At 37.6% G+C, this 21,945-nt stretch overlaps 1 protein-coding gene across 3 annotated transcripts in view; it reads left to right on the top strand.

Annotated features, from left to right (window-relative positions):
• Window positions 1-21,945, top strand: part of LOC127498444 (cysteine-rich motor neuron 1 protein-like) — a 62,071-nt gene extending 40,126 nt beyond the window's left edge. For 2 of the 3 annotated variants that reach the window (XM_051867771.1, XM_051867769.1), the window contains exons 5-15: window positions 2,155-2,334; window positions 3,853-4,056; window positions 6,601-6,729; window positions 7,267-7,420; window positions 11,567-11,688; window positions 13,090-13,314; window positions 14,677-14,892; window positions 15,460-15,681; window positions 17,425-17,529; window positions 18,619-18,797; window positions 20,535-21,945. In XM_051867771.1, coding sequence (XP_051723731.1) covers window positions 2,155-2,334; window positions 3,853-4,056; window positions 6,601-6,729; window positions 7,267-7,420; window positions 11,567-11,688; window positions 13,090-13,314; window positions 14,677-14,892; window positions 15,460-15,681; window positions 17,425-17,529; window positions 18,619-18,797; window positions 20,535-20,687 — 1,889 coding nt within the window. In that variant the 3' untranslated portion in view covers window positions 20,688-21,945. The remainder of the gene's footprint in view (window positions 1-2,154; window positions 2,335-3,852; window positions 4,057-6,600; window positions 6,730-7,266; window positions 7,421-11,566; window positions 11,689-13,089; window positions 13,315-14,676; window positions 14,893-15,459; window positions 15,682-17,424; window positions 17,530-18,618; window positions 18,798-20,534) is intronic. The other variant, XM_051867770.1, reaches the window with a different exon arrangement.

Below are 21,945 nucleotides of genomic sequence, written 5' to 3'. Positions count from 1 at the left end.
AGAACTTTTACGTTTCTCAGAGAAACTTTGCATTCATGTGCAAAACTTTTGTTTCCTAGAGAAACTTTGCCTTAGTTTGCAAAACTTTTACGTTTCCCTGAGAAACATTGTGTTCATTCGCAAAACTTTTACGTTTCCCAGAGAAACTTTGCGTTAGTTCGCAAAACTTTCACGTTTCCCCGAGAAACATTGTGTTCATTCGCACAACTTTTACATTTCTCAGAGAAACTTTGCGTTCATTTGCAAAACTTTTGTTTCGTAGAGAAACTTTGCCTTAGTTTGCAAAACTTTCACGTTTCCCAGGGAAACTTTGCGTTCATTTGCAAAACTTTTGTTTCGTAGAGAAACTTTGCCTTAGTTTGCAAAACTTTCACGTTTCCCAGAGAAACTTTGCGTTCATTTGCAAAACTTTTAAATTTCCCTGAGAATCTTTGCGTTAGTTCGCAAAATGTTTACGTTTCCCAGAGAAACTTTGCATTTATTCGCAAAACTTTTACGTTTCCCTGAGAAACATTGTGTTCGTTAGCAAAACTTTTAAATTTCCCAGAGAAATTTTGCATTCGTTCACAAAACTTTCACGTTTCCCAGAGAAACTTTGCGTTCGTTTGCAAAACTTTTGTTTCCCTGAGAAACTTTGCATTAGTTCGCAAAATTTTTACATTTCCCAGAGAAACTTTGCGTTCGTTTGCAAAACTTTTGCATTTCCCTATAGAAACTATGTGATGGAAGTAATATGAGGTCAGAGGAAAAACTTTATATTAATGCTTCTGCATGTGAATGCAAATTTTCTCAGGAGAACATGATACTTTTGCAGGAGAACACAAATGTTTTACGTGTGAATGCAGAGTTCCTCGAGGGGGAACAGTACTTATGTGAGAGCACGCAGAAGTTTTGAGAGTGAATGCATGAGCATTGAATTTTTCCTGTCATCTCATATTTTTTTGATCACCATGACCACTTAGGGGCTCCGTAGTAATTGTTGGTCACTGTCAGTGAGGACAGATGTGTTATTTGGCGCTGGAAACCTGCTGCATCATGGCTGGTCAGGAGTTGCTTCTAGTTACATGAAACACTGAGGTCCACTTGTGAGAGCTGGACAGACAGGAAGTGATGAGGTGTGAAAAAGAGGAGGGGTCAGCGAGACAGGGCCTCTGTGTTTACTCTGGTTTAGCGTCAAATATTCCGTTTTACCAACAATCCAAATTCCCGCGTTGGCCTCTTGGCCCGGTGCTAAATGTGTGCTGCCTCCTGGAACTAATGGACTTAAGGAGAAGCGCAGCGGGCGGAGGAAAAACTGCTTATGCATCAGTCAGAAGAACAGAAGGAGAGGTTGATGGGAAGGTTCAATAGGTCACTGATGGGAATGTGTGTGTGTGTCTTGAGTCAGTGTGTGAGAATAAGAGAGATTGTGTTACAAAGAAAGAGTCGTGTGTGTAATCGGTAACACTTTACAAAAAGTTCCCATTTGTTAATGTCAGCTCAGGTCTGGAAAATACTGGAAAAGAACACCGTAATGCCATGGTGAATGTCCAAAAAGCCCTGATAATAGCACGGTACCATGTCCAAAACCGCAGTAATATCATGTTCTGCTGTAGTATGTCTTTGTGTCTGGGGGACGGTGGCGTTCCTGAGCGCAGGGTTTTATGGGTCTCTAATGAGCCGTACAGCAGCTATTGTTCATGTGCCGAGGGGTCTGGAGACAGTGAGGGTTTCCGGCTCTCCGTACAGGAGCTCTCCTGGCCTCGGCTGCTGCATTTCTTTGACCTCACATGTGTAAGTGTGCGTTTGTGCGTGAGTGAACACCAATTACACGGCTTCACATGCCACGTCTGAGAATTCCACCTCAGCGGAGCTGGCCGGATTGTTGGGATCCTGCGCCCGAGGCTTCGCAAAAGTGCTGAGCTCACTGATCTATCGAGCGCAGTTGGGGGGAATGCGTGTGTTTCTTGGTTTTATGTAGATTTAGTTTAATGAAAGGTTAAACACCTCACCATTGTACAGCAGTTGATTCAGTTGTCAACCATGGAAATTCAATTCACTGATACTCTATTTGATTCCTCTTTGAATTTGATCACTTATCTATATCTGGCTGTCTAAATTATACATGTATCAAGACAGCCCAAACACACTTGAGTTTTTCTCTCTGTTCTGTAGTTTCTCCCAGGTGTGTTCATGACGGGAAGGAGTTTGCGGAGGGCGAGGTGTATCGTATGGACCTGTGCTGGCTGTGTCAGTGTCGAGGCGGAGTATCGTTCTGTTCCAAAGCCGAATGTGCCGAGCTGGACTGCGAGAACTTCTACGTTCCTGAAGGAGAATGTTGCCCCGTCTGTATAGGTACTGAACATCATCAGTCCAGCTTGAGCTTGATTTGTCACATCGGTCTGACAGCATGTGCTACTAACTGAACAGAAACATGTAAGAAGTCAGTTCCAGATTCTACTCAGTGGACCATAAACCATTTTCTTTTTTGTGCATTTTGAGTAAATGTTGTGTAAAATACGTTTTATTTTCATTGTTTTATGTGCATTTACATTTAAGCATTTGGCAGATTTTTTACCAGTTGGAAGCTGATGGTTTCATCGTAGACCGGTCTCTTATAGTTGATTCCGATTAAAGATAAACTATGATGAGTTACACAAGGAGGAAGAATATTAATTTTGATGACAGGTCACTAATACCAGCAGATCAGCCTCATATTCAGCAGTGACACTCTTCACACACACTAAAGATCAACAAACACACGGTTACTGACGGCTAACTGTCCACACGTCACCTCCCGCCAGAGCTTCATCTGTTAACACAACCTGTAGAAGCTCTAGAACGTCTTTCTTCAGCTTTAAGAGCGGCTCAGATTTCAGTCGTCTGTGCATTACAGCTGGGACCTTGTGCTCCTAAAGGTTAAAGGTCAAACTCAAAACAGTTTCTGTGGGACAAACAGATCAAATTTGTGCTCTTGTACTAAAAGTTTCACCTGATTCTTAGTTTACATCTCGCAATTCTATCTTTTTTTCTGGGGATTCTGAGTTCACTTTTCACAATTCTGTTTTATTTCCTCATGAATTTTCGAAACCTGACCTGACTGCATGTGCAAAAAAAATCATACTTTCGCAATTACCTTTTTATATTTTTATTCCATGGCGGAAATAAGCTTCCATACCTTTGAGATAGAAATATATTTTTTATCTGAAATCAAAATGTCATCATGAAATCATAATCATGATTATTCCTGTAATGCATATACTATTATAATATTTATTAATAATTTGAATTAGCAGTATTTTCGGTTTTTGTTTTTATTTTATATCTGTTTTAGTTTTAGTAATTGTATTACTTCATATTTAATGGTCGTGTTTATTTCATGTTAATCTATTATATAAAATGTATATTATTTCAGCTTTATTTAAATGAACTACAATTATGTCAAAGTTTTATTTTTAAGTCAAGTCAGCTTTATTTCTACAGCGCTTTATACAATACAGATCATTTCAAAGCAGCTTTACCGTAATAAACAGGAAAATAACGATCAATGATGCAAATATAAGACAAAATCAAATTCTGCAGCTCTAAAAGACTGTCGTTATTCAGATCAATTCAGTTTTATGTTGATTCAATTCAGTTCAATAACATATTTCGATGTTGCAAAGATTCATCAATGATGAAACAAAGTCGAATCAGCTATAAAGCAATGACGTCGTCATCATTCAAGTCAAGTCAAATCAATAATATGACTAAATATTAGGTGTATTTTAAACCCAAACTCCATCAGGTGACAGATATGTGAAAAGAACAATACAGTGAACAGTAGCCACACTGCAAATGCAAACGTGTGTTCCTTGTGTTTGTGAACTCTAGATGTGGAGCTGCTGTCGGTGGAGAGCACGAAGGCGAGCTGCTGGGTGAATCACAAGCTGCGAGCGCACGAGGAGCAGTGGAAGGAAGACGACTGCACCTTCTGCCAGTGTGTGGACGGAGAGCCGCACTGCACCGCCATGGCCTGCAAACAGAGCTGCCAGAACCCCGTCAAGATCCCTGGAGAATGCTGCCCGTTCTGTGAGGGTACGAAACGCTTACATATGCATGTTCACAACGCTTGTGATTCACACATCGAGTGTGAATAGAGACGTGTCGACGCGTCACTGTTATGCTGAAGATATTCCAACTATTCAAACTAAGTCACAAAGATCACGACCCTTCAGTGGGCCCAGCGGCGAACAGGAAATGACCTCACAAAAGACAAAGAGAGAGAGTAAACATTATCAGGAACTGAGGGCATTTAACTTAATGGAAAAATTCTGAGCAGTGAATAACACTGATTCTCTCTTCATCACGGCACATGTTATATATTAGACAGCAAGTGAACATTTTGTCCTCAAAGTTGATGTGTTAGAAGCAGGAAAAATGGGCAAGCGTAAGGATTTGAGCGACTTTTGCATACAGTATGGGGCTGCATAGTCAGGGTGCCCATGCTGACCCCTGTCCACCGCCGAAAGAGCCAACAGTGAGCATCAGAACTGGACCACGGAGCAATGGAAGAAGGTGTCCTGGTCTGATGAATCATGGATGGCCGGGTGTGCGTCTCTTACCTGGGGAACACATGGCACCAGGATGCACTATGGGAAGAAGGCAAGCCGGTGGAGGCGGTGTGATGCTTTGGGCAATGTTCTGCTGGGAAACCTTGAGTCCTGCCATCCATGTGGATGTTACTTTGACACGTATCACCTACCTAAGCATTGTTGAGACCATGTACACCCTTTCATGGAAACGGTATTCCCTGGTGGCTGTGGCCTCTTTCAGCAGGATAATGCTCCTGCCACAAAGCAAAAATGGTTCAGGAATGGTTTGAGGAGCACAACAACGAGTTTGAGGTGTTGACTTGACCTCCAAATTCCCCAGATCTCAATCCAATCGAGCATCTGTGGGATGTGCTGAACAAACAAGTCCGATCCATGGAGGCTCCACCTCGCAACTTACAGGATCTGCTGCGAACATCTTGGTCCAGATACCACAGCACACCTTCAGGGGTCTAGAGGAGTCCATGCCTCGACGGGTCAGGGCTGTTTTGGCGGAAACACAATATTAGGAAGGTGGTCATAATGTTATGCCTAAACGGTGTATATATATCTATACAGGTTCAGCTCCTGCTGCAGGCTGAAATCTGCCTCTGTTTAGCAGTAGCTGCAGATATTGCCAGAGGTTTATTGTATCTGGAGCTCTTGAAACACACACACACAGCCCATTAAAGCTCAAACTGACGTTCCACTGACGTGTGCTCAATAGCGTCGAGCAGCAGGCGTCTGTGGACTACAGAAGCTTTGCCTTTTACTGCTCCGACCAGCCAAATGGAAGCCACCTGCTGTCCTTAATTATACATTATTATTTTCTGGAAGAATAATTAGTCACACCTCTTTACCTCTGTACGTGCCAACGTGGTTGCAATTGATGGCTGCACATGTGGCATCCCAGCGACGAAAGGCATCTAGTTGAGGTTTGACGGCCGTGTTTGATTTGATTTTGAGGTTAGTGTATGAGGTGAAATCAGAAAAGCAGTTGTGCAACTTTGCTTCATTTCAACAATACTCGTTCATCACGGCTGTCAGATGAGGAGGATCGCTGCGTGGTAATTGCGGCTGTGTTTATGTGTAATCGATGCAAACCGGACGCTTCTGTTTGCAGTTAAACTGCACTGTAAGGATGCGTTTGGAGCGAACGACCCCCAGAGCGGCTCACATGATGATCTGTGCCAAACAACAGATGAATCTAAAGTTTCACTTCAACACGCAGTTCTTGCAACACGCACCAGTATTCACCAGAAACATCTGAGCAGTTTGCATCACAGTTATAAATCTTAGATGATCTGGAAGTAGAAAATACTCGATGTGAAATCAATCTTTAAATCCCTAATTTATGTTCCTGGTCTTATTGTGGATCTAATTACTGCATGTTATTCTCAAGAAAAAATGTCCTTTGGATAATTTTATCTAGTGGTGGTGTGACCAAAATCTTATTTCCCAATATGAGTTGTTGGTATGTCAGTAGCGGTTTACATATTTTTGTTGGAAATTCAACTCAGAAATGATTTCTACATTACATAATCATGTGGGAATACACATTTTTAAAATTATTTTAATAATTCTATTCATCAAAGAATCCTAAAAAAAATGTATTAAGGTTTCCACAAAAATATTAAACATTGATAATAATCGGAAATATTTCTTGAGCAGTAAATCATCATATTTGAATGATTTCTGAAGAATCATGTGACACTGAAGACTGGAGTAATGATGCTGTAAATTCAGCTTTGATCACTGGATATTAATTACACTTTACTATATATTCACATTGAAAACAGCTGATTTACATTGGAATAATATTTCACAATTTTTACTGTATTGTGGATTAAATAAATGCAATCATGGAGAGCAGAAGAGGAAATAGAAACACTTCTGCCTGAACATCAGCTGGATTCTGTATGCTTTTAAACTATAAACCAACTGCACTTCAATCTGAAGATTAGCTTTACTGTTTTTCGTCTGAAGTGTCACATTGATAGCGCCATGAATTGGTGAACAGAAACAAAAACTATCTAACTTTCTCTTCTAGAGCCGTCATATGAGACGGTAAGCCCACTGCTCTGCCCACCGCTGGAAAACTGCTCTCTCTCTGGGCACGACTGCCCGTTCGGCTTCCAGCAAGATCCCAGCGGCTGTCTGCTGTGCCAGTGTGTCAGCAGTGAGTGCAAAAACACACACACAAACCCATGAGAACTGTGTTGCGTGCAAACCGCTCCAAAATACTCCCAAGTCTGTGTTTGAGAAAGTGCCAACGGCCCGCAACACAAGCAAACACTGACTCAAGAAATAATGATCTCAGACACGAATCCACCTCACAAATCTGCACAATCCTCCCCGTGACAGAAATGATTCCGAAGCTTTTTCTCATGTGAATTCAAGTCAGTATCGGGGGTCGGTCGGACGTTTGGCCATCATGGTGCTCATGAGATTGTAAACTGCTCCAAAGAATTACACATAGTTCTTAGCAAATGTGCAATAGTATTATATTTTTAAAAATAAAGTTTGGGGTTTCTGCACCACTTGCAGCATCAAAAGGCTTTGCAAATAAAAAGTAACTAGATTTGAATTTAGAAGTCATTTACATGAAACAAGAGTAAACTAATTTTTCTTGAGCTGACTATGAAAATAAATTTGACTTGACTGTTCACTGATCATCTTTTGTATGTAAATAATTGTTTGTTCCTTTTTTTTCCAGATGAAACGTGTCCTGATGTGTCCATGTACTGCTCTCTGGAGTGTCCCATGGGTTATGAGAAAGACAACTACGGTTGTGAAGTGTGTGAATGTAGCGTATCCGCACCAAAGTGCCGGCCCATGACATGCAGCAAGACGTGCCCTTATGGATACATGTAAGTTTATATCTCTGCACCCAGCAGAAAGCATATTGTGGTCTGATTCTTAACCAGTATCTTCATCTCAGATCCAAATGTACTGAATTATAAGAAGTATGCTTTATGCATATATTCATAAACTTGTCACAAGGATTTTTAATGAGGTTAATCGCCGTAACGCGGCATCGTTTTACGCTATATGTATTTGGTACCGTTTACACCTGGCTTGAAATGCAGAGGTAAAGGCAGCGTTAACCTGTTTCAAAGTGGGTTAAATGTGAAATCAAGGGTTAAAATAATGTTAACCCAGCTTTAAGCACCGTGCTAACCTCTGTCTAAATACAAGTGTAAAACATTGTTTAACCCAGGGTTAAAAGTGACATCAACACAGGGTTAAAATGTTGTTAACACAGGGTTAAAAGTGAATGTATCACTGGGTTAAAATATCATTAAACCAGGTTTAAACCTAGTGCTAACTTCTGTCTAAATACAGATGTAATACACTGTTTAACTCAGGTTTAAAAGTAATGACAGGACAGAGTTTAAAATAGTGTTATAAAAATGACCTCATCATGTGGGTAAAATAATTTTAAGCCAGGTTTAAACACAATGCTAACCTGTCTAAATATCTGCATGAAACATTGTTAACCCAAGGTTAAAAGTGACCGCATCACAGGGTTAAAATAATGTTAACCCAGGGTTAAACACAGTACTAACCTCTGTCTGAATATCTGTGTGAAAAATTGTTAGCCCAAGGTTAAAAGTGAACTCATCACAGGCTAAAAATAATGTTAAAACATGGTTAAATGCATTGCTATCCAATGTCTAAATACAAGTGTGAAACATTATTTAACCCAGCATTAAACATGATTAAAATAATGTGAGCCCAGGGTTAAATGTAGTGCTATCCTCTGTCTAATACAAGTGTGAAATGTTGTTTAACCCAGGGTTAAAAAAGATTAAAATAATGTTAACCCAGGGTTATATGCAGTGCTATCCTCTTTCTGAATATAAGTGTGAAACATTGTTTAACCCAGGCTTAAAAGTGATTAAAATAATGTTAACCCAGAGTTAAACACAGTGCTATTCTCTGTCTAAACACAAGTGTGAAACCATTTGATCACTTTTAACCCTGGTTTAATTTTTTTTTCACACTTTTATTTAGACAGTGGACAACTGCATTTAACCCTGGGTTAACATTATTTGGATCACTTTTAGCCATCCAAATAATGTTAACCCAGGGTTAAATGCAGTGTTGTCCATTGTCTACATAAAAGTATGATTTTTTTAAACCAGGGTTAAAAGTGATCCAAATAATGATAACCTAGGGTTAATTGCAGTGCTATCCTCTGTCTAAATACAAGTGTAAAACATTTAACCCAGGGTTAAAAGAAATTAAAATAATGTTAACACAGGGTTAAACGCAGTGCTATCCTCTGTGTAAATACAAGTGTGAAACATTGTTTAACCCTGGGTTATAAGTGATTCAAATAATTATGATCCAGGGTTATCATGGGGTTAAAACAATGTTTGCTCAGGGTTAAACAGCCTGACCCCCCCATCACCCCCTGTAATCCGTGAACCTGGTCAAACATCTGGGTCATTTCATTTCAAAACCGTCCCTCCGTCCCACAACGATCAAATGCACGTCGACACAAAAGCGACTGTATGTGAGCGTGAGGTGTGATTCCGCTGGTATCTGAACCACGAGCCCCCAGTGGAGGATGGAGCATATAGATTTTCACTGGATACCCAGGATTTGAGCTCCCTCGGGGGGGATGGAGGGTTTCCTGGATCATTTCAGAAGAGCCTTTTAGAAGTTTGAGTCCTCTGAGCCCCGTCTCTCCATCTCGCTCTGGAGGAAATCCCTGTTTATAGTGGCTCATGTCGAGATCATCTTCTGCTTTGAGCGAGTTTGTTGCTGGCAGTTATTGCCAGTAAGATAAACAGATGCAACAAAGATCTGGAAACAAACTCAAAGATCATGACCGTTTGAAGAAGATGATTTCTGTTTGTTAAATATCTGTAGCTGGTTCCATGTTTTTAATAGTGTTTATAGTTATAATTTTTTATAAGGTTTTCTTAGCTTGAGGGGTTTCTTGCAAACAATTGCATTGAATTTTGTCCAGATTAGGCCTGACGTGATTTGTAATAGTGGTAATAGTCACCACAATTGTGATCACTGTGCACTTTAAATCTAATCACATATTATCAACAATTTCAATAATAAAAAATAAATATTATTTAAAATAAACATTGCTATGCAATATTTGTTTTAAAGGAATTTCATGTATGTTTCAGCTACAATTTCATCATGGTGATAGCATTTTTCTCAGTGTTTCTTCGATATGTAAGCCATGTTTCCGAAGCACTGAATTATGGTCCATATGAATGATTAAGAACAGTTCCAGTCCTGCTTGAGTCCTGCGTGTCACAGAGGACAAGCGACTGTTTACATTGACATTTTACACAGTTGAACGAGTCGGACTCCACACAAAAGGGGTCTTAAATCGTTTCCCCTATTCAATGGGGCTAAAATGTCATTGGATTTGACAGGACGTAAAGGGCCGTCGGTGGGGCCGCTGGAATATGTGTCGAGTCAGCAATCGTCCTGAGTGAAAACGTTAAAGCTTGGAGGGTCACGGCTGTGTTTGTGTACTGTAGACCTCGGCTGCATGCTGTCTCAGCAGTGAACCACTACTGTACTGCTGCCTAGTGAGGGGACGTGTTTGATTCATGAAGAATTACTAGTTAATGAGGTTTCATCTTCATTAATGTTTCATCTACCCTCATTAGCAGCCCTGATCAATGGTGATAGTTCATGAATCAGCTCATGTGGGGTTTGAACCTTCAATTTATCAGCTCAGAAGTTAAAGACATTTAACTTCCACATTGTGACTGTGAGACTGGATTTGGTGGGGAATAATGTGGGCGGGTCTTGGTTTGTTTATTGTGATTTGATTGGCTAGTGAAGGCGAGTGAAGCTGGTATTTCATTGGTTAAGTCAAGTTATTCATTCTGACAGTGATTTGAACAAGTATTATAAATATATAACTTGTCTTAAATCATGAGACTTTTTTGTGAAGCTAATAATAAGACAAAATGTTGTTCATTATTATCAACAAGAAAATGAATTGTTCCCTCCTGGCCAATTAACAGAAATAGTAATTTACTCTCGTTCCAGCATAGTGAATGATACATTCTCATTTTAAATAATTATTGTCTAATAAAATAATAAAAATAAAATAATATTATTCTAATATTTTTATAATACATATTAATTAAATAAATTAATATTTTAATATAAAAAAAATTTAAATATTAAAAAAATTAATTAAATAATAAATTAAATTAATATTTATTTAAATATTTTTTTCAAATATATATATATATATATATATAATTTTATTATAGAAAAATATTTTTAATTTTATTTAATTATTTTCAGCTGTAAAGCAGCTCTATGGAAGACAATAGTGTCATTATTCAGCTCAGTTCATGTTGATTCAGTTCAGTTCAATAAGTGTCGATGTTGCAAGTTCATTAATTTTGAAGGCAAATTCAGTTCAACTCTAAAGCAGCTCTACAGAAGAAATATAAAATATTTTTTTTCAGCTTCTTTTTGACATTTAAGGATAAATAATTAATGAATTAATTAATTTTTACCCTCATTAAATTGTATTAAATATAGTCATCATTATATTGTCCACTAGTTCTTGCTAGTGAACTCACACTGGTGGTGCACTACTGAGGGCACTAGAGGTGCGACATGTTTCTGGTGCTGCTTTTATCTGGACTCGTGAAGCTCATATACAGCAGAATAAAACAGAACCAGATGCCCGTTAGACCCGTTTGAGCATCTGGATCCGGTGTATCGCGCCTCAAAAACAGCAGCTCAGAACGATGAAACTTTAATGAATGACGACGCTAGAAGCATAAAAGTGTCCTGCGTTATTATGAGGTATCGTGAGACGTGCTTTCATCTGTCCTTAGAAGTTAAAGAGGGTCTGACCTGGAAACAGGAATCAAGAGCTGCACTTCTGTTGTTAATCACCCGCTCACGACAGGCTGGATAGTGCTGGTTGAACTGGTGAACCAGTGTAGCCAGTCACATGACCTGTTATTGACAGGATATTGATGGCGGTCTTTTGTTTCTGCCCACAGGAGGAACAAACACGGCTGTGAGATGTGCCGCTGCGTCAGGTGTCCGCCGTTCACCTGCGACAAACACTGCGTCGACGGCTACAGGAAGAGCAGGAAGGGCTGCAGCGTCTGCGAGTGTGAAGGTGAGTGTGTGGAGGAGGAGGTTCGGAGCAGGACTGTGGGACGGTTGTAGGAGCAGTCAGAGGTCATGAGGCCTCATTTATCAAGAGGCTTCCAAAATGTTCTGACAAATGATTGATAAATGGATTTGAGTGCATTCAGAGCAGCTCTATTAGAGTGGTTGATTTCTAGTCATTTTCACCTGATGATACTCATTTGCAAGTTTAAAGGACTTGTTCGCAGGTCATGAGTGGTTTGTGGGCAGGTTATTTTAACTGTGTCAACTCAGTTTCATGCTTTCATTGTGTTTCTGTGTAAATATAGTGTGTTTGCGGAGTATATTTTAGTCGTCGGCGCTCATGTTCGTCCTGTGTTCAGTCACACGCACGTCGTAAACTCAGAGCAGCTATTTTGAAACATCTGGATCAGTTTTCAGCAAACTGTTTAAATATTTAGAGAGATGAAAACTTCACCATCACTAAAACACTCTTAAAGGAAGCAAATAAACACGTGGACGGTGCCTTTGGTTTTTCTTGCAGTTGTGTGTGTTGGTTTAACTGGTTCATTCAGTTCAGTTGATCCACAGCATGATTATAAACTCATTATTGGCAAAATATCAGCCGTTTAGAGGATGTTTTTTCAGGTGGAGACGGGGATTTTAATAGGATATTATATTCATATTACACTAATGATATTATCATGATGACATATTTCATTGGTCAAGTATTAAGAGTTTTAGTTGTATTGCCTTTAATTTTTTTTAAAAAACTAAATCCATAAAAAACATTTTCATTATTTGAGATAAAACAAAATTTCAGCTAGTTGCAACATTTCTCATTTTCATTTAGTTTAACTTGATGTACTAACATAACAAAGTACAACTTAAATAAAAATGAATAAAAACTATATAGACATTTTTAAAAATTACTAAAACTTAAATGAAATTCAAAATATAAAAATAAATATTATATAATAGTCAATGATTGTAAAATAACACTGATTACAGTATTTTGTTTAATCATAATAGAGTCAAAAATTACAGCAATGAAAATCACATCAGAGTTAATAGTGAGAATAAAAAAAGTAAAAATTTTCGGATGCATTACAGTAAAAATCTTATAAGGATTATATTTTTATTCATGCGAAATATATATTTTTATTTCTTTCTCTTTTTTACTGTAATGTTTACTGTAATTTGTTTTAATTTTTGTTTTAGTTTATAAAAACATATTTTTTATTAAATAGCTTATGGGGTAAAATATATATATGGAAATACAGAAATTAGTTCACAGACATGCAGATTTTTTTTTTTTAAGTACAATGTATGTACAGTTAGTGCATTGAATCAAATGGTCAATATAGTTAATATAAAGTGTGACCTTTATTTGTAATGATGTTCTTTTCTTTGCTGTGATGATGGTCAGACGCAGACAGGCGTGTTTCCAGCACCAGCGCCTCCGTCACGGTTTCCTCCAGCTTCTGTCTGACGGCGGACGGGCGGCGCTTCGAGGAGGGTGACGGGTGGCACGACGGCTGCCGGGACTGTTACTGCCACGCCGGCCGGGAGATGTGTGTGCTGATATCCTGCCCGGTGCCAACCTGCGCCCGTCCGGTGCTCCGACCCGAGCAGTGCTGCCCCGGCTGTGAGGGTACGTTCAACACGCCCTAACCTCTCACGACACGCTTACACACGGATCTGTCATGGACTCTACCGTCATTTACAGACAGAGCGTTGTGAAATCATTTACTGACGGTTTGTGATGAATCAATACAGTTGCTGCTTCATCTGTCAACTAAAGAGTCTTTACACTGTGCCTCGTTTACAAAATAAAATGCTCCGAACAAACATAAAATCCTTAGACACGATCCGGGATGCCATTAAAGGGGTCATGAATTGAGAAATCAACTTTTCCTTGAGCTTTTGATATTTAAGAGGTCATCGTACTATAAGAATATCCTGTAAGTTTCAGAACTGAAAACTTCCTCGTTAGTCCAATAAACGCTTTTATTGACACCAGACCCATTGAATGACTAGTCCTGTCATAGATTGGTGAAACTCCGCCTCCACAGAAGAAATCAACGCCTACTTCATCATTGCAACGTTAGCCCCGCCCACTGGTGTGTTAGTGAGATGAGGAGGAGAGAAGAGCGATACAGGACTAAAATAACATTACCTTTTAAAGCATCCTAATGCAGGAATATAATTATTTATTTTCAACAATGTGAATGTCTCAGTTGAGCTTTATTTATTTGTGTTCGGTACATTTCACTGTGGATTCTTTGGTAAATCAATCGCATTTTAGACTTTAGACTTTTACGATATAGACTCGACAGTAATGCAACAACATGTCAGTAACTGTGTTCATTCTAATGCCTGATCTGATATTAATGATTCATGTACAGTCACATGTTCTTTGTCTGTGTGTCAGTAAATCAAAACAGTGACTAAACGCTCAACTTCACCTTGTTTCTCTTAGTAGGATGAAAATAATCTGTTATTTAAACGGCGATTAAATTATATATAGAAAGCAATCAAAGAACGCTCCCTTTACAGTCGCTGGAGCTGTCAATCAAACAGCTCGAGTTTATCAGTGACTCGCGCCAAAACTCCCGTTTTATTCAACAAATCTTAGTTTTATCGCATTTGCACTGTTAGTTATGATGAAATCATTCGTTAGTGTGCAGAAATTGAGTTGAAATGACGAGATCACTGCTTTCATGAGCTCAACAACATGTCTGTGATCGACTACAATCTTCATCACTGCAACCTTTCATGCCACGATCTAAATATAACGCCATAGATCTAAATGTAATGCAACACTTTTGAAGATTAGTTAACTGTTAAAAAATGTGAAATATTTTTACAATTTAAAATAACTGTTTTCTATGTGAATATATAGTAAAGTGTAATTTATTCCTGCGATCAAAGCTGAATTTTCAGCATCATTAGTGTCACATGATCCTTCAGAAATCATTCTAATATGCTAATATCTCCCCGTGTTTTGACGCAGACGAGTCGGGCAGCGGGCAGCCGGAGGGAATGGACATGGTGGTGTGTCGCGCTCCGGACGGCGAACTCTACGTGGAAGGAGAGACGTGGAGTCTGGACGAATGCACGCGCTGTACCTGCAGACAGGGGCGTGTGCTCTGCGACGCTGAAGTGTGTCCTCCTCTTCTCTGTAACGCACCCGTCAAGAGCAAAGACAGCTGCTGCTCCGTCTGCCCAGGTACGAGGTCACAAACCGCATTACAAACCCTGAAGCATTTGCTACACTGCTGCTGATTATTGCTGCTGCCGCAAGGCAAGTATGGGCTTGCTGCTGCTAACAGATACACAGACACACTGCTGTGAGCCTGTAAGATCTGCTGCTGCTGCTGCATAAATACACACATCAATCCTGCAGCAGGTGGAGCTGGGGAGGTGGAGGGGTTCAGAGGAAATCTGCTGCAGGACCAGCTTACAGCAAACACTGAACCAGACTGTTTAAATGTTGAGCAATCTCATTGGCTGCAGGATCAGCAGAGGCCAATCAGATCTTGCAGATTGCATGTAAACGACCGATCAGCCTGCGCCCTCTAGAGTTTCATGACTACTCTATATATATATAAAGTGTTTTATTTTGATTGTTTATATAGAAATAGAATAGGAAATTCTAGTTTGCAGGTAATAAAGCTTGAATAATAAAATGTAAACATCATAAAAGTCTCTGGTTAACTGCGGGTTTCATGAACATGTGCATGCACATGTGGTCACTGCAGTGAATCATGGTCATGTTCTGTGTTTGTGCCCGCAGAGGACAAACTCGAGCCGCTCCTTCCCGTCAACAGCAGCTGGCAGGAATACTGCGTCTCCAGCAACGGAGAGATCCTCCTGGCCGGGGATTCGTGGAAGTCCAACGCCTGCACCAGCTGCACCTGCCGGAACGGGAGCGTCCGGTGTTTCTCGCAGCAGTGTCCGGCCGCCGGCTGCAGGGTTCCTGTCCTGCGTAAGGGCCAGTGCTGCCCACAGTGCCTGGGTACGTGTGTCCACCACCACACAAACCACATTCCCCGTCGTGATCACTGCATTACACTGAGATTACCGTGCTGAACAGTGTTAAGATGCTGCATTTAATAATCAGAAATAAGTGTTTATAGAGATGCTTGAATGTTGATCAGGGACTCACAAACTTTATTGTAAAATTATTTATTTATTTTATATTTTTTTATTTATTTTTTATTAACTGTTTTATTTTGATCTGTTTTTATTTATTTTTTTGTTCTAATTTAGCATTTATTTATATATATATATATATATATATATATATATATATATATATAAATATTATTTTACATTTTTATAATTTAGTTTTTAGTAAGTGTTTTATTTCAATTGCTTTTATTTTAAATTTATTTATTTTAGGCTTAATTTTTTGTGTTATTTCATTTTTAGTGCTTAATTTTCTAGTATTATTTATGAAAATATTTTTATGATTTAATACATTTTTGGTAAGTGTTTTATTTCAGTTACTTTTCTTTTAAGTTTATTTATTTACTTTCATTTTACATTTTTTTATTAGATACAATTTTTATTAAGTGGTTTATTTTGATTGCTTTCATTTTAAAATTATTTATTATTTTTTTTACTTAATTTTTAGTAAGTATTTTTTGGATTGCCTTTACTTAAAAAAATGTTTATTTAGTGTTTTATTTTATTTTTATTTTATTATTTTTTATTTAATTAATTTAAGTGTTTTATTTTGATTTTGATTTTTTATTTTAAATTTTTTTATTAATTTTTAGTAAGTGTGTTTGATTGCTTTTCTTTTTAAATTATTTTCTATTCTTATTTTACATGAAATCCTTAGTGTTTTATTTTGTTTTTTTTATTGTTTGGTTTGATTTATTTTGATTACTTTTCTTTTAAGTTTATTTATTTATTTATTTTAATATTAAATACAATTTTTAGTAAGTGTTTTATAGTTTTGAATGCTTTCATTTTATTTATTATGACTTTAGTTATTTTTTGTAAGTGTTTTTGGATTGCCTTTATTTAAAAATTATTTATTTTAATTGACATTCTTTATGATTTAATTAAGTTTTAGTAAGTGTTTTATTTTATTGCTTTTCTTTTAAAATTATTTATTTTCATTTTACATTAAATTCTTAGTGTTTTATTTTATTTTATATTAATTTATTTAATTAATTTAGGTGTTTTATTTAGATTTTTTTATTTTAAAACTATTTTTATTATTAATTTCTAGTAAGTGTTTTTTTTTTATTGCCTTTATTTAAAAATTCCGCGGCTCATCCAATCAGAGCAGAGGGGCGGGGCTGTGATCAGTAACTCAGTGTAATACTCTGAAGCATTGTTTAGAGACAAACGCTGGCATGTCATTGAGATCGATCAGTCGTCTGACGGACTAAAGCCAGGAAAACATTCCAGTGATATCCGCGCATTCACACGTTTCCTGATCCGCGGCTCTCAAAGCAAATCACTCCATCAGCTTTTCCTTTAGAGGGAAAAAGCCTTGCATTGTTCGCCCTCCATGTTTCATCTTTTCTTTGTTTTGATTTTGGAGTCGAGCACAGAAACGGGCAGCTTGTTTTTCCCCATAAAAATCTTGCAGTGGAGATCAGGGGATAAATCACACGCCCTCCGTATCAGATTAAGGGCTGGTGTGGCTGCGGGTTTGGATGATGTTGGATAAGATTGATGAGTCTCTCTTGACTCTCCACACTCATTTAGTTTGTGAAACTGTTTTCTTTCCCGTCCGCAGAGATCACAACGACGTCAGTGCCAGTGATCCCGTCGAGCGCCGCGGCCGAACCCGAGAGCCGGAGCCCAGGGACCAGCGCCGCTCCTCCGCTCTTCACCGTCACAGGTGCGAACAGACACCGCATCAGTCTGAGAAATGAGCTCTGAGTGACACGACACTGATCATCAGCATCCTCTCAGTCACGTGACAACAATACGAGACGAAGCAGCCAATCACAACAAGAGCAGCGCGAGGAAGATCCGAGACCCGAGCTGTTTTCATTTAGGCTAGATGAGGGAATACAGCACTGCAAATACTGCCAATAAATTATTTATTATTATTTTAATAGTTTTATTTTGATTAAATTAAACAATTAAATTAAAAAATGTCAAATTAAAAGTTTTTTTTATATTATTTAATTTGACATGTTTATGATTTGGTTAATGTTTAATAAGTGTTTTATTTTGATTGCTTTATTATTAAAATTATTTATATTAATTTTACATTTTTATGATTTTAATTTTTAGTATTTTTTATCATTTTTATTTTAAATTATTATTTTAATTATATGTTTTATGATTTAATGTTTGTTTTAATTTAATTTAATTTTATTTGTTTAGTGTTTTATTTTTATTGATTTTATTTTAAAGTTATTTTAATGTTTAACTGTTTTATTTTGATTTCTTTAATTTTTATTTTATTTTTTTTAATTTTTTAATGTTTTGTTAGTATATTTCTTTTTTAATTTGAGCGATTTTATTTTAAAATTATTTCTTTTAATTTTAAATTGTTTAATTTTTAACAAGTATTTTTTATTATTATTTATTTAATTTTACATTTTATGATTTGATTAATGTTTAGTAAGTGTTTTAATTCCATTGATTTTATTTTAAAATTATTTATTTTTATTTAAATTTAATTTTTTGTCTAATTTTTATTAAGTGTTTTAATTCGACTGATTTTATTTTAAAATTACTTTAATTTTAAATTTTTATGTCTAATTTTTAGTGTTTTAATTCGATTGATTTTATTTAAGTGTTGGCTTACGACCATCAGACTGATGTGAGAACAATACGAGACGAAGCAGCCAATGAAAACAACAGAGGAAGATCCGAGCTGTTTTCATTTCCACTGATTAGATGAGGGAATACTGCACTGGAAATACTGCCATATTACAGGATCGATGTTTTCTGACGTCAGCCTTCTCTTGTCTAGATGGTAAAGGACTATCGAAGATTGTCCCGAACCAGATGGAGATGACGCTCATCTACCAATCAGCAGCCTGGATTCTGGCCGGCATCCTCTTGGCTGTCGTCATCTTCCTCATCGTGGCCGTCCTGGTCAACAAGAGGAAGAACTGGGTCCAGATGTCCTGCTACAGCGCGCCCAAAAAGGTAAAAGTCAAAGTCTGTTTGTACAGCCACGGCTGACCAATGTGCTTTACTGAGAATCATAAAACAAACACACAAATAATACAATTAAAAATGAAAAAGTGTCGCTGCTTCTCCGAACTCAAGAACACATGATGTCGTAAGAGCCGTTAATGCTGGAATGAGTGAATCCGTCGTCTGCCAAATCTCAAAGAGGAGAATGCGTCAAGAGCTTTATTAGATGGCATGAAATGAAGTGTTGCAGCATGGGTAATTAATCTCATATATCATACCAGTGGGTCTGTTTCAAAACACTCATGCAAAACAAGTGGTTTCTTTCTAAAGTCGACATGAATCTTCATTTGCAGCCCATTCTGACGCTCTCATGCGTCTCAATATTTAATGAGAAAAAAACATTCTTCAGTGTAACGTCACTGATGATCAATTATTCACAGTAAAGAACATGAATTAAGAAATAAAGTCTGTTTTGATGTCATGTTGACGTCTAAAATAGGGCTGAATTATATATCGAAATAAAATCGACATCACGATGTGGCTTAGTGCAAGTCAAATCACGAAGACTGCGATAATAAATGCGCCGCGTGTTTCATAGTGAAGTGCAGCACTGTGTTCATTTACATGCAAATCAGCGAAATGAAAGTTTAATGTTAAAAATTCAGAAATTCAGACCTAAATATTAGTATTGTTATTTTAAAGTTGCACTATAAAATATAAATAAATAATAAAACATTTTTTAGCTATTTTGTCATTTTTATCAGTTTTTTATATTTCTATATAGTTTTTTTTTAATCATTTTTATATATTAGTTTTAGTTTATTTAGTGAAAGTGAATGAAAATGAGAAATGTTGACTTTTGCAACTAGCTGAAATAAATTAAGTTTGTTTTCTTATAATTTATTTATTTCAGTTAATGTTTTTTAAAGTATGTAATTTCTTTTCAAGGTTTTAGTCTTGCACGATTTACTATTCCGTTCCTGCGATTTACTATTTCATTCCTGCGGTTTGCTAAATTGTGCGCGCGATTTACTGTTTCGTTCCCACGATTTAGTATTTCGTTCCTGCGGTTTGCTAAGTTGGGCACACAATTTACTATTTCGTTCCCGCGATTTACTATTTAGTTCCTGCTATTTGCTAAATCGTGCGCACGATTTACTGTTTCGTTCCCACAATTTACTATTTCATTCCTGCGATTTGCTAAATTGTGCACATGATTTACTATTTAGTTTCCACAATTTAGTATTTAGTTCCCTTGATTTGCTAAATCGTGCGCACTATTTACTATTTTGTTCTCGCAATTTACTAATTCGTTCCCGTGATTTACTAAATCATGCGCATGATTTTAGCCTACTATTTTTTGTTTTCCAGCATGTCATGTGCGGGGCTCTGTATTTTTTCAGCTTTTAAAAAAAAAAAAAAAAAATTTCCATGCAGATGCACTTCTCAGCAAAATGACCCCAATCGTAAACTCTTTTATCACACAGCATATATAAAGTTAAATAAACATGTCCAGCTTTACACACAGTACGCTCATGTAACGCGTGATATATATCAACTTTGTGATTGTTTATATCGTCTCACAATGTAACTATTTTATCGCACAGCTCTAACATGATGAATGCAACTAAGTCATGAAGATATTAACTCTTTCGCCGCCATTGACGGAATTTTCCAGCTTTCTGTTTTCTCACTGTTATATGGTAGGGGGCGCTATTACACATCTTCTCTCCTGTTCATCTGTAGACGGTGATCCTGAAGAAGCACGTGAATACGAACTCGGTCGTGTACATGGAGCCGTCCAAAGAGAACAAGTTCCAGAGTGCCATGAGCTTCCCATCAGACGCAGAGCGGATCACCATCCCGCGGGCCAAACTCGCCAACGGACACGGACGCTAACCGCATCTGGACCGGATACTCCAACCGAACGCTGGAGAATCCAGCGGCGACTCATTAGGAGCTTCGGTCTCCGGCGGAAGAAACAAGTATTGTGAAACGCTCGACATCTCGTGCTTTATTAAATGTTTTTATCATGCATCAACGGGGACGACAGTTTCATGGACATGGAGCTCCGTGCCGTTCTGTGTCAATCCACGACGAAACGTTCAGACGGAACAATTATTACCATTGTGTAAATCCATACGGACCACAGAAAAGAGGAATTTCCAACATATTCCGAGGCCTCACAGGACTGGTGTGTTTCCTGACCTCTCAAGTCTGTTTATTAATTTCTATATGTTTTACTTGTAGTTTATCGTTAGTCACTTTTAAGCCTCGTGTTGTGATGGAGCGAGAGACACAACATCCCGACGGCCAGACTAAACATTCCCGTGTGTCATGAACCGATGAGCTTCACAAGCGTCAGTTCCGAACCCTAGTGAGTTGTCTAACTAGACAGCATCTGAAGGCATCATGTTTATAGTTTACATATTTTATATCTTCCAAATTCATCTATAAACCAAGTCAAGGTCTTTTGGTGCCAAAAAAGGCAGAAATTATTTACATTAACATTCATTTGTTTGCTCTCTGACAGACTGTTTTTGATACTGTATCTTTAAGAGATATGTAAATGACCTCTGCTGTGATTGGTGGACCTCTGTCATATGTTAATAATGGTTGTGATGTCATACCTTGACATTTAGAATGAGTCATTTTTGCGGTTTAGGTTCAATAAATGGACCGAGGAAGACGTTTACATAACAAACGAGACTTTAAGAGGTTATTAGCATCATGACTCTGATTTCATACTATCCAAATGAAAAACGGCTTCAGTAAAACATTGTGTTAGTCTGAATGAATTACATGATTATCGTTCCGAGGGTTTTAAATAATGTCTGAGCCGCTCGCGGGGAATTAGAGCGAATGCAGTTGTTTGATAAATGTACAAAAACCATTAAAAAAAAATAGTAGAGGAAAGTATCTTATTTATTTTTTCACATTTATTTATTAATACTAAACTCTAGTAAGTGATTGTGATTTCTGTCTGGTCTGTGATGTTGGCAGAGAAACCCAAAGCTGCTGTACAGATTTTGTAAACCGTCTGTCTGCTTTATATCTGAGCTTATTTATTTGACCTTTGCCACGTGTCAATATGATCCTCTAGATGTTCGGCTGTAACGTGTACACTTGTTTTTGAAATAAAAATGAATTGTGTGAA

The sequence above is a fragment of the Ctenopharyngodon idella genome, chromosome 17 (assembly GCF_019924925.1).
Source record: "Ctenopharyngodon idella isolate HZGC_01 chromosome 17, HZGC01, whole genome shotgun sequence".
In the NCBI taxonomy this organism is placed as follows: domain Eukaryota; kingdom Metazoa; phylum Chordata; class Actinopteri; order Cypriniformes; family Xenocyprididae; genus Ctenopharyngodon; species Ctenopharyngodon idella.
The sequence above is the reverse complement of the archived record's forward strand: the minus strand, read 5'-3'. Positions and strand labels throughout refer to the sequence as shown.